Source organism: Pristiophorus japonicus, chromosome 10 (assembly GCF_044704955.1).
Source record: "Pristiophorus japonicus isolate sPriJap1 chromosome 10, sPriJap1.hap1, whole genome shotgun sequence".
Taxonomy (NCBI): domain Eukaryota; kingdom Metazoa; phylum Chordata; class Chondrichthyes; family Pristiophoridae; genus Pristiophorus; species Pristiophorus japonicus.
Window position 1 is genome coordinate 170,129,942 of NC_091986.1, and position 13,093 is coordinate 170,143,034.

A 13,093-nucleotide genomic window follows, 5' to 3' on the forward strand; every position below is an offset into this window, starting at 1 on the left:
ACAAGTACCCCCAGGTCCCGCTGTACTGCAGCACTTTGCAAGCTTTCTCCATTGAAATAATAACTTGCTCTTTGATTTTTTTCTGCCAAAGTACATGACCTCACACTTTCCAACATTATACTCCATCTGCCAAATTTTTGCCCATTCACTTAGCCTGTCTATGTCCTTTTGCAGATTTTTTGTGTGCTCCTCACACATTGCTTTTCCTCCCATCTTTGTATCGTCAGCAAACTTGGCTATGTTACACTCGGTCCCTTCTTCCAAGTCGTTAATATAGATTGTAAATAGTTGGGGTCCCAGCACTGATCCCTGCGACATCCCACTAGTTACTGATTGCCAACCAGAGAATGAACCATTTATCCCAACTCTCTGTTTTCTGTTCGTTAGCCAATCCTTATCCATGCTAATATATTACCCCCAATCCCGTGAACTTTTATCTTGTGCAGTAACCTTTTTTGTGGCACCTTGTCAAATGCCTTCCAGAAGTCCAAATACACTACATCCACTGGTTCCCCTTTAACCACCCTCTTCGTTACATTCACAAAGAATTCCAGCAAAATGGTCAAACATGATTTCCCCTTCATAAATCCATGCTGACTCTGCCTGACCGAATTATGCGTTTCCAAATGTCCTGCTACTGCTTCTTTAATAATGGACTCCAACATTTTCCCAACCACAGATGTTAGGCTAACTGGTCTATAGTTTCCTGCTTTTTGTCTGCCTCCTTTTTTAAATAGGGGCGTTACATTTGCAGTTTTCCAATCAGCTGGGACCTCCCCAGAATCCAGGGAATTTTGGTAAATTACAACCAGTGCATCCACTATCCCAGCTGCTACTTCTCTTAAGACCCTAGAATGCAAGCCATCAGGTCCAGGGGATTTTAAATGCTTTTAGTCCCATAGGGCCCAAGTTTGCCCCCTCTGCTAGAAGGTGCGCTGACTTTGTAGTCCAGAAACGGCGCCGATTTCTTACCTCCGTAGTCTCCCTGTTGGTCTCAGGCATGTGGCCTGTGGCGCAGCGCATCGGAATGTTTGGTGGGCGGCGCTATAGTGCTGCGCCGAAAAGTGTTCCAGCAGCCGCGCGCATGCGCAGTAGCTCCTGGCCCTCCCAGCGCTTCCTGGCTCTGGGCGACCCTATCCCTGGCCGAAGAAACCACGCGATGTTTACCGCCCCTATCCTGAGCTGAGTGGCCTGCCGCACAGGCCGGCCACTGCCTTTCCGCGCTGAGGGCTACAAGAGACAGGTTGGTGGGGGGAAGAGTTTTGATCGGGGGGTGGGGGGGAGGGGAAGGGAAGAGTTTTGATCTGGTGGGGAGTGAGGAGAAAAGAACCTTCAAAGATTTTACAGTACTTTAATATCGAGCTATCTTTAGTAAAAATGGCCAGTTTAATCAGGCTGATAGCACCTACACCCTGTCCAGTCTCGCTGCTTGGGATTTTAAAAAAAACTAGCATTCCCAACACTGTCATTTGGAGACTACCTGCACTGATCTCTTAACTCATCGCAGGGTTTTTCAGAACGAACAAAAGTGGCCACTTACTCTGGTCTAACTTAGTTTGGAGTAACTTTTAGCTGGCTAAACTTGCTTAAATGGCCAAAACAGACATGAGTGGTTGGTAACGCCCCCTTTTGAAAAAAAACCGGAACTAATAAAAAACCTAACTAACTCACTTACACCGAAGCAACTTAAATGGAGAGAATTGCGATTTTTCAAAAAAAATCTAGTTGCTCCAAAAAAAAACACAGCAACTCCTGGGGAAATTTGGGCCCATAATCTTACTGAGTACCACCTCCTTAGTGATTGTTCTTCCCCCCGCCACCCCCATAGCCCTTTGACTATCCACTGTTGGGATATTGTTAGTGTCCTTTATCGTATTTACTGATTTAAAATATCTGGAGAATTGGGATACTTAGCTGGTGCTGTTCCTGCTTAGGAAAGTCATGTGTGGGAATACTTCTCTGTTATTGGCAGTAAAATTAGGAGTGTTATAAACCACCTAAGTATCTTTGAGTTAGCTAAAAATAGCACACAGAGGAAATATTCCATAATGTGTACTTGAGGGAATTGGTGCTGATTTCATGTGGATGAGTGAGGAGACCTGCAAAATAGCCAATGTAATCGTGTATTGTTGTGAAGAAGGGAGAAATTAGAATTATACAAGGAGACATCAACAGTCCAAAACCAACAAAAAGGGAGGCCTATTCTTTTATTTTTAGCAATTAATCAGCAGACAATTTTAGAGATGGGCAATAAAGAGTACTTGTGTTAAAATATTACCATTTTGGATGACACTTAACGGAAATAGACTTAAGTGTATATAATTACCTGCAGCTTATGGTAGAACAACTCCTATAGTGCTCAAGCTAATTATTGATTGCTGTTGCCATCGAGTGGAATTCATGTCAACAACAACTTGTACTTATATAGTGCCTTTAATGTAGCAAAATGTACCAGGGTGGTTCGTGCGTGTGTGTGTGTGGGTGTGGGTGTGTTTTAAGTGGAGAGCACTTTGAAGAGTAGAGGGTGCAAGCTAGAATATAGGGCTGGAGGAGTTGCAGAGGTGAGGATGTGGCAAGGCAGTGGAGAGAATTGTGAGTGAGGAAGGGTTTTTGAAATCAATGCATTGGTGAATGGGGAGCCAGTAAGGATAGGTAAGTGGAATTTGGTATGGGGTTTAAATGAGTTGCAGCTTATGTAGGATGGAACTCAAGAGGCAGATGATACAGAGCCTGGGTGAGTTAGGATTGAAGTCGAACACTGTTATGTAGGTGGAAGTACTTGGGGCTAGAAATTCCAAACAATCTGCCAGCGCCCGATTGTCGCCCAAAATAACGCTAAGATTCCCAAAATTATCGCCGGCGGAAAATTCCCCCCCAAAAAGAAAAAAAAACGCCCAGCGGAAAAAAATTCTTGGGGAGAAAATGGAATCTTGGGCCGATTGGGCGGTTCTTAAAAAAAAATGGGCGAAAATTAATAAATTTACAAAGAATTTACACCGAGGCCGTGGGTTGGGCCGAGGAGAAGAAACACAAAATGTTTTTTCAAAAAACATAAAATTATAAATCATACAAACATTCTCCGGACCCTTTTCACTTAAATCACTACAAGAGAATTTTAAAATAATTAGTAAAAAACCAATTACTTACCTACCGTCCAGCTCCGCTAATTTTCGTGGGCGTTTTTTCCCCAATTTACTTGTGGGTCACTGCTGAGCCAAAAAGCATGCCATGGCGGCCTATGGACGGTGACGCCGGTGGTCTGCTCCGCAGCGGTACATTGAAACCGCCGGTGGAACTCAGTTGGGGAATTTTTCGCTAACCCGGTTCTTGCCAATACCGCTGATAAACCGGGCGGTGAAGCACTGGAATTTTTAGCCCTTAGTTTTGGTGATGGATATGATGTGTGGTTTGAAGCTCAGCATAGAATTAAACAGGACACTGAGGTTGAGCGCTGTTTCATTCAATCTGAGCAGGCAGCCAGGTAGGGCAATTAAATCGAGGGCTAGGGTGTGGAGTTTCTGATGGGAGATGATCAGGATGGCCAATGTCCATGTGTTATCATAACTCAATTTATTGTTTTACAACAACAACAACTTGCATTTATATAGCAACTTTAATGTCGTTAAACATCCCAAGGCACTTCACACGAGCGTAATATTGACACCAAGCTAAAGAAGGAGTCATTGAGACAGGTGACCAAAAGCTGGGTCAAAGAGGTAGGTTTTAAGGAGCGTCTCAAAGGAGAGGTAGACAGGCAAAGAGGTTTACAGAGGGAATTCTAAAGCTTAGGGCCTAGACAGCGAAGGAAGTGGGGGATGCACAAGAGGGCAGATTTGGAGGAACACAGAGCTCTCAGAGGGTTGCAGGGCTGGAGGAGGTTGTATAGATAAGGAGGGATGAGGCCATGTAGGGATTTGAACAGGAGGATGAGAATTTTAAAATCGAGGTGTCGGTGGACCAGGAGCCAATGTAGGTCAGTGAGCACAGAGGTGATAGGTGAGCGGGACTTGGTCTGAGTTATTATCCGGACATCAGAGTTTTGGATGAGTTTAAGTTTATGGAGGGTGGAACATGAGAGGCCGGCCAAGAGAGCATTGGAATTGTCGTATCTGGCGATAACAAAGACATGGATGAGGGTTTCAACAGCAGATAGCCTGAGGCAAGGGTGGAGACAGATGATATTATGGAGGTAGAAGAAGGTGGTGTATGTGATAGATCTGATTGGTTATGAATTAATCCACAGAGTTGTAAACCAGCATCTGAAAGTTACATTTGCATTATTAGGTGACTGAATAGGCAAGAATGGAAGGATGTATTGAAACTACAATTCAAACTGCTCTGAAAAGCGGCCTTAAAATAAAATACAGGTATAACCAATGCTTCCTTCAGAACAGTTTCAAGACTTTTGAGAGAACAGTTTTACCTGAAATATGTGGAATCTTTAAAATATGTGATTGAAGGAATTTTGGGCTACTCTTATTTGTATATTGGGCTGACTAGTTTTGAAGATCTTGCACTGTACTAATTTGCGGTTTGTGCATTTCAAGTTTGTGTATGTTTAAATAATTATTCTAATACATTTTATTTTTGATGTTTAAGGACTAATATTAAAAGGTATGTGGATTGCTACAGCTTAATAATTATATTTTTATAGGTGGTCTGTACAAGCATTAGCACTTTTCTTGCAAGTAAGAAATATTTAAGCTGTTGAACCAAAGCAGTACCCTGTACTAGGATATCCTGGATGAGCTCACCGAGTATTGCAGTGTGTTTACTAGGAGAGAAGTGTTAATTTTGCTGAGTTCAGAGAAAATGTAGTTCTATCTGCACATCATATATTCTGTGGTCTTCTCTTCCATAATTTCATGAAATGGGCGGATACAGATGTGCCTCAGTGGTTGATTTCACAGCAGTCTAACTGTAGCTCAAAAAAACTATTTTGAAAGCTTACCCAAATGCACCTTCATAACCCCAGTTAGATGGCTTTTGTACTGAAATAAAAATATATGTTCAACAACATTGCTTAGACCAGATTCATTAATACTGTGGGTGTGACACAGCTGACAACGTTCAGGGAAAATGAAAAGAATGGGAAAGACTGGCGATTTCAATCTGTGAAAATCACTTGAGTGCACTGATTGAATATTCCTTGCTAGGTTTGTTTTATTTCATGCAATTTTGTCTTACTTTTAGTCTGGTGCTTGTAAGAATCAGTTACTGTTTTTGGTTTGATGGACAATGTACTACTGTCCATCACTGTCTATTCTCGTAAATGTGATAATATGCTGTATTTTTGTAAGCACAGTAAAATGCATTTTCTACCCTAATGGTATTGTTTTTGTTGCTTTAGTGCTGGGCTTCAACATTGCCTCAGGAACTGCAAAGGAACAAGGCACATCATCACAGGTATAATCTCATTTCATGCCCACACAGATTTCTAGATATGCAATAGTAGTAAAGAATCAATGGGGTCAAGTTTCGGCCTGAGCTGCTCCTGTTTTTTTGGAGCAACCGGCTTAGAATGGAGTATCTTAGAAATTGCAATTCTCTCGGCATTTAGTTTGCTCCAGTTCGAGTCAGTTAGAACAGTTTCACTTTGGAACAGAATTCTTTTTTCAAAAGTGGGTGTGTCCGGCTACTTACGCCTGCTTTGAAAGTTTAGGCAGTGAAAACTTACTCCAAACTAACTTAGAATGGAGTAAGTGCAGATTTTTGTATGCTCAGAAAAACCTTGCCTACACTTTACAAATCAGGCATAGGGAACGAGCGGGGCGGGGGCAGGGTGGGGGAGGAGGGGGAAGGGAAGGAATTAAATTCTACAAGCATTCAACAGTCTTACTTGTACAAATAAAGAGCCACCCTGAATTAAAAAATTATAAACAAAGAAAAGTCAAAATATTCAATGTTCCGACCTGTGTGAAGCAGAAGCAGCCTTCGAGCTGCGGTGCTTCAGGCAGGTCTTCATTCCATCCAGGAGTCAGGGGCGGTGGCAGTTGCTCAACGGCAGCTGAAGAAACAGCAAACAAGCAGCCTTTGAGCTGCGAAGGGGACTGAGGCCATTCGGCCACGTGATAGGGGCGGCGGCAGTGGCTCGACTTTTCTTCAAGTCCCTTTAAAAATGGCCGTGTGCCAATGTTTATGCGCTACTGCGCGCGCGCTCCAACGCGCACGCGCAAGGCTGCCGGCACGACGTTGTCGCATTTAAATTAGCCCCGCCCCCCCACCACTTCTAGAATCGGCACGACTCTCTTGCTCCACCCCCTCGCTGCTCTGTGCGCGCCGCGCCAAGCTCCAAAGGGAGCCGGAGAATCTGAAGTGATTTTATTGACGCACTTTCGGGCGCGAAAAACGGGCATCCCGGTCGAGGCTGCGCCGTTCTAGGCACAGCCTGAAACTTCACCCCTATATAACTAAAGCATGACTATATTTATAATTAATAATAAGCTTACTCTTAGAAAATGAATAATTATGAAAGTTTTGCTTATATACTTATGTTGGCAATTTTTTCAATCTAATTATAAACTTTCATCTTTTGCATTTGAAAAGAATGGTAGCGCATTTTTTGTTCCCCCCCCCCCCTCCCTCCTCCTGAAAGCACTGAAATTTCAACCATTTCTAACATCTTCAATTAGAATGTCAGAGTTGCTACTTTCTGGAGTAATTTGATTAGTATACTCCTTATTCTTCTTATGATGTGAGGTGGGGAGGGGCGGTGAAGAGAGCCTTCATGAAATTTCTCCTTGGAGTATTCTGTACTTAACAGTTGTAAAAGTAAACCTGTGTAGAAGGAAGATTGCTATCTGTGTATATTTTTTATATTTGTACAATATCATGCCTCAAAATTGACTCTTGAATGCTTCGCTGTCAATAGCCATTTTTTTCTTATTAAACCACTTTGTTTGCTGTTCAGAAAGATTACTTTATGAGTAAAATATCCCTTCTGCTAAACGTCATAAGGTGACTCCTGAATCTTTAGCCATTTTTGTCGGGGCAGAAAGGATCAATAATCTGACAGTGGGTCTAAAAGAACATCTAATTCTGGAGGAATGCATCTATTGAATAAACAGAATCTTAATTACTGAGAGTGTAGAAATTGTTAATTTTGTCTTTAGCACAATCAGACATGAACATTTTTTATGACTTGTGCAAAGTGCATTCACTTTTAGTTTGGGGATATTTATCCATAGTCAAGTTGAATAAAAGAATTATCACCTTTTTTGGAAGTTACCTAATTTTTCTTTACATTCTGTCATTAGGTCTACTGTGTCACACTTGTTCTATAAATTCTATTTATTCTAATTAAGGCTGTTTTGGTGCAGAAGTAATTCTATAACCAATAACAGATATTCTAAAAACTGTATCCATATTTCAAAACAACAGGCAAAATATTTAATGATGCTGTTTTTGTTTTAAGTGCAGTATAGTTCGAAGGATGATTTAATTCTGTATTGTGTTATTCCCAGTTCTCTCTCGGATTTGAATCTAGCCCAGACAAACAGGAAGCTGATCTAGTCTCTCAACAGTTGTTAGAGATCTTAAGTGAAATATCTTGGATATTAGCATTTCAGTGAACTGAACATAAATTCACAAACCAACTTTCAAATTTATCATTAATATTATCAGTCTTCCTCAGATAAGTTGTAAAGATGATGTAAAACCTTGATTGTCAGTAGGGGGCATACAAGGTGCTATTTTAAGATTTTGCAGCTGAAGTCCTTGTCAGGAATGCTGTATTTTGGCATGGAATTAATCATAGAAGTAATTTTGGGGGAACATTAACAATTACTTCTACCTTTTAATATTGTTGACATCTTTACTCCCTTGAAACATAAAGATAAATGGGAGAAATAAGTGCTTTTGTTGTAGAATCTGTATAATACGTGTACACTTGTGTTTGCTTTCAGTATTTGTACATAAAATCTATTTCTGCAGATTTCATTGGACAGCAATGAACCGGAGAAGACATCGATAGGTAAGTGATTGAACAATGCTCCTCTAATGGGGACTTTCCTTTCCTCAGATGCAATTTTTCATATTTAATTCCAGCTTCCTGAATCTTTGAGGTAGAATAGAAAAAAAAACGTTTTACCCTTCCGCTCCCCAGTTTTCTCTCCTCCTCTTCAGAAGGCAGTGATTTAGCCTGTGGATCCATGAATGCTGGCTACCTTGCTTAAGTGGTCAACTGTAGTGGCATTGTAACTGAGGCTAATTGTGCTCTACAACAAAGAGCTATATTTCCAGCAAGTGTTGCTGGGTAGATCAGGAGCTGGAACCTTGGGGTTTTCCCCTAACTAGCCTGGGACAGTGAGGTTTACTGTACTATTGCTACCTACACTGAGGCTGGCTAACCCAACACAGACCAGGAGGGATTGCAACTTTATGGCTCAATATCATTGTGTCATTGGAGAAGTTCCTATTTTATATATTTGTTGTGGAATTATATATTGTGTATAGACACTATGGGCCCAAGTTTCCACATGATTCACGCCTGATTTTTAGGAGCAACTGGTGGAGAACGGACTATTTTAGAAATTGCAATTCTCCACATTTTTTTTTCTGCAGTTCCAGTCAGGTAGAACAGTTCTAGTTTAGAACAGAATTTTTTCTTCAAAAGGGGGCGTGTCCGGCCAATGACGCCTGATTTGAAAGTTTTCACAGTGAAAATGTATTCCAAACTAAAGAAGAATGGAGCCAGTGAAGATTTTTGTAGAACTGAAAAAACCTGTTCTACACATTAAAAGATCAGGCGCAGGTTACAAATTAGGCGTCCAGAACGAGGTGGGGGGGGGGAGGGGGGAGGGAACTGATTAAATTCGACAATAAATCCTTATTTATACTTCTACAAATATTATACAAATAAATCCAACCTGAATAAACATTTATAAGCCACGAAAAGATTAAATAAACCATCTTCCTACCTGTGTGAAAGTGCTTCAGCCAGGGAGAATTCTGCAGCCGTTCGTGCCGCTGAGCGGGAGAGAGAGAGGGGGGGAGGGGGAGAGAGAGGGGGGGAGGGGGAGAGAGAGGGGGGGGGGGGGAGAGAGAGGGGGGGAGGGAGAGAGAGAGAGGGGAGGGAGAGAGAGAAGGGGAGGGAGGGAGAGAGAGGGGGAGGGGGAGGGAGAGAGAGGGGGAGGGGGAGGGAGGGAGGGAGAGAGAGGAGGGGGAGGGAGAGAGAGGAGGGGGAGGGAGGGAGAGAGAGGAGGGGGAGGGAGAGAGAGAGAGGGGGGGGCGTCGGGTCGGGGAACAGGAGCGCGGGTCGGGTCAGTCGGGGGGGTGGGGGGGGGGAGCGGGTGTCGGGTCTCGGGTCGGTGCGCGGGGGGGAGCGGGTGTCGGGTCTCGGGGCGGGGGGGTGTCGGGGGTCGGGGCGGGAGCGGGTGTCGGGTCGGGTCTGGTCGGCGGGGGGGGGGGGAGCGAGTGTCGGGTCAGGCGGGGAGCAGGAGCTGGCTGTGGGAGGAGCCCCAGTGAGGCCATTGGGCCAGGGCTAGGGGCTGCGTGCTTCGGGCCCCTCCCACACAGTTCGGCGCCTGGAGCTACTGCACTTGCGTGCCGACTGTAGCGCGCATGTGCAGAGGTCCCGGCACTGTTTTCAGCGCCGGGACCTGGCTCCCCCCCCCCACAGCTCGTGCTGACTGCGCCAAGGGCCAGAGGACCTGTAAGTAGGTGCAGACTACCGAGGATTTTTTTAGGCGCCGTTTTAGGCGCGAAAAACGGGCGCCCATCTCGAAGGGCGCCCGTTTTTCTTCTTGTGGAAACTTGGGCCCTATAACTTGTGTACTTTACACATTTTGTAAACTTGTTGTGAGGAAGCTGTGGATACCTGCTCATTAGGAGAAAGCATTCGAGCTCAACAAGGTGTATAATTTAAGTCTCGAGTTACAACCAAGTCAAAATAGCTGAATAACTGGGTGAATAAAATTACCATAATTAAAACAGAAATTTCTGGAAGTACACAGCTGATCGATCAGTCAGCATTTGCAAAGAGAAATGGCAAGTTAACCTTTCATCAGAACGAAAATGCTAAGCAAGTAAAGAAACAAAGAGAATGTGGAATTATATAGCGTCTTTCATGATCTCTGGACGTCACAAAGTGTTTTATAGTCAATGAAGTACTTTTTGAAGTGTAGGCACTATTGTAAAGTAGGGTAATATGCCAGCCAGTTTGTGCACAGGAAGGTCCCACAAACAGTAATGAGATAAATGACCTGTTTTGGTGATGTTGATTAAGGGATAAATGTTGTCCAGGACTCGAGGAGAACTCCCCAGCTCTTCTTCAAATAGTGCCATGTGATCTTTTGCATCCACCTGCGAGGGCAGACGGAACCTTAGCTTAACGTCTCATCATCTCATCTGAAAGATGGCACCTTTGACAATGTAGCATTCCCTCAGTAGTGCACTTTAGAAAGGTTAGGAAAAAGATGGGGTGGCAAAGTTACATACCCTAAGCATGGAGAGGGCATTAATGGGTCCAAGGATCTACTAACTGCAAAATAGAAAATTATTGGATGATACAAAAAATCTTCAGTGAGGAAATAGAAAGATGTTAAAAGAACAAATTAATTTTCAAGTAGTAAAGATGATTAAAAACTTGGGAGAGACTCACAACAACAGCAAGGTGAAAAATGGGAGAAATTGGAGAAACAAACTGTAAATGCAAGGGGTCTAAAGTGAAAGCAGAAAATGCTAGTAAAGCACATTCGCTCTGCCAATCTTGAAAAGACACATGAAAGTGTGCAGATCCTTTCACTAGCACTATGTTCTGACAAAAGGTCTACAACTATAACGTCAAAACCCTCCCCTTGACCTCAAACCTGGATGCCAACAGATCCTTCCAACATCAGCATTCCCTGCTGTAAAGAAAATGGAGAATATAACTAAGGTCAGAAGTTATTAAAGATCATGTTCAAATTAGAGAGCTGCAGAGTTCTCAGGAGAAACCTGAGATACTGTTCGTGATGCTTGCATTGAAACTCTTTGGAACAACGTAGGAAATCAAAGATGGAGATGTGAAAGTGGGAATGGGAGGGATAAGTTGCAACGCACCATAGGGAGCTCAGGATTATATTTATGTACAGAATGGAGGTGTCACCTAATGTGCGTTTGGTAGCACCATTGCAGAGATCACATCATGAACAGTGAATACAGTTATATTGAAAGAAGTGCATGTAATTTGCAGTCTTACATGGAATGTATATTTGGGGGGTTGGATCGTAGTGCGGGAGGAAGTAATAAACAGGTGCTGTATTTGCTGCTATTGTGCAGGAAAGTCCTAGGGAAATGGCAACTGGAAATAGAGGTGGTGAAGAACGAACCAATGTCCTAGGGGGAGTGTTTGCTAGTGCTGTTGGGGAGGTGTTAAACTAATATGGCAGGGGGATGGGAACTTATGCAGGGAGACAGAGGAAAGTAGAATGGGGCAGAAGCAAAAGATAGAAAGAAGAAAAGTAAAAGTGGAGGGCAGAGAAACAAAAAGCAAAAAGGGCCACATTGCAGCAAAATTCTAAAGGGGCAAAGGGTGTTAAAAAGACAAGCCTGAAGGCTCTGTTCCTCAATGCGAGGAATATTTGCAATAAGGTGGACGAATTAACTGCGCGGATAGCAGTTAACGGATATGATGTAATTGGCATCACGGAGGCATGGCTCCAGGGTAACCAAGGCTGGGAACTCAACATCCAGGGGTATTCAACATTCAGGAAGGATAGACAGAAAGGAAAAGGAGGTGGGGTGGCGTTGCTGGTTAAAGAAGAAATTAATGCAATAGTAAGGAAAGATATTAGCTTGGATGATGTGGAATCAGTGTGGGTGGAGCTACGTAATACCAAAGGCAGAAAACGCTAGTGGGGGTCGTGTACAGACCACGAAACAGTAGTAGAGAGGTTGGGGACAGCATCAAACAAGAGATTAGGGATGCGTGCAATAAGGGTACAGCAGTTATCATGGGCGACTTTAATCGACATATTGATTGGGCTAACCAAACTGGTAGCAATGCGGTGGAGGAGGATTTCCTGGAGTGTATTCGGGATGGTTTTCTAGACCAATATGTCGAGGAGCCAACTAGAGGGCTGGCCATCCTAGACTGGGTGATGTGTAATGAGATATGACTAATTAGCAATCTTGTTGTGCGAGGCCCTTTGGGGAAGAGTGACCATAATATAGTAGAATTCTTTATTAAGATGGAGAGTGACACAGTTAATTTAGAGACTAGGGTCCTGAACTTAAGGAAAGGTAACTTCGATGGTATGAGATGTGAATTGGCTAGAATATACTGCCGAGTGATACTTAAAGGGTTGACGGTGGATAGACAATGGCAAACATTTAAAAATCGCATGGATGAACTTCAACAATTGTACATCCCTGTCTGGAGTAAAAAATAAAACGGGGAAGGTGGCTCAACTGTGGCTAACAAGGGAAATTAAGGATAGTGTTACATCCAAGAAAGAGGCATATAAATTGGCCAGAAAAAGCAGCAAACCTGAGAACTAGGAGAATGTTATAATACAGCAGAGGAGGACAAAGGGTTTAATTAGGAGGGGGAAAATAGAGTATGAGAGGAAGCTTGCTGGGAACATAAAAACTGACTGCAAAAGCTTCTATAAATATGTGAAGAGAAAAAGATTAGTGAAGACAAATGTAGGTCCCTTGCAGTCACATTCAGGTGAATTTATAATGGGGAACAAAGAAATGGCGGACAAGTTAAACAAATACTTTGGTTCTGTCTTCACGAAGGTAGACACAAATAACCTTCCAGAAATAATAAGGGACCGAGGGTCTAGTGAGAAGGAGGAACTGAAGGAAATCCTTATTAGGTGGGAAATTGTGTTAGGAAAATTGATGGGATTGAAGGCCGATAACTCCCCGGGGCCTGATAGTCTGCATCCCAGAGTACATAAGGAAGTAGCCCGAGAAATAGTGAATGCATTGGTGCTCATTTTCCAACAGTCTGTCGACTCTGGATCAGTTCCTATGGACTGGAGGGTAGCTAATATAACACCACTTTTTAAGAAGGGAGGGAGAGAGAAGACGGGTAATTATAGACCGGTTAGCCTGACATTAGTAGTGGGGAAAATGTTGGAATCAATTGTTAAAGATGAAATAG

At 43.1% G+C, this 13,093-nt stretch overlaps 1 protein-coding gene across 2 annotated transcripts in view; it reads left to right on the top strand.

Annotated features, from left to right (window-relative positions):
- Positions 1 to 13,093, top strand: part of LOC139275195 (beta-1,3-glucosyltransferase-like) — a 467,305-nt gene that overhangs the window by 20,853 nt on the left and 433,359 nt on the right. For both annotated transcript variants that reach the window (XM_070892319.1, XM_070892320.1), the window contains exons 2-3: positions 5,351 to 5,406; positions 7,933 to 7,972. In XM_070892319.1, the coding sequence (XP_070748420.1) occupies positions 5,351 to 5,406; positions 7,933 to 7,972 (96 nt within the window). The remainder of the gene's footprint in view (positions 1 to 5,350; positions 5,407 to 7,932; positions 7,973 to 13,093) is intronic.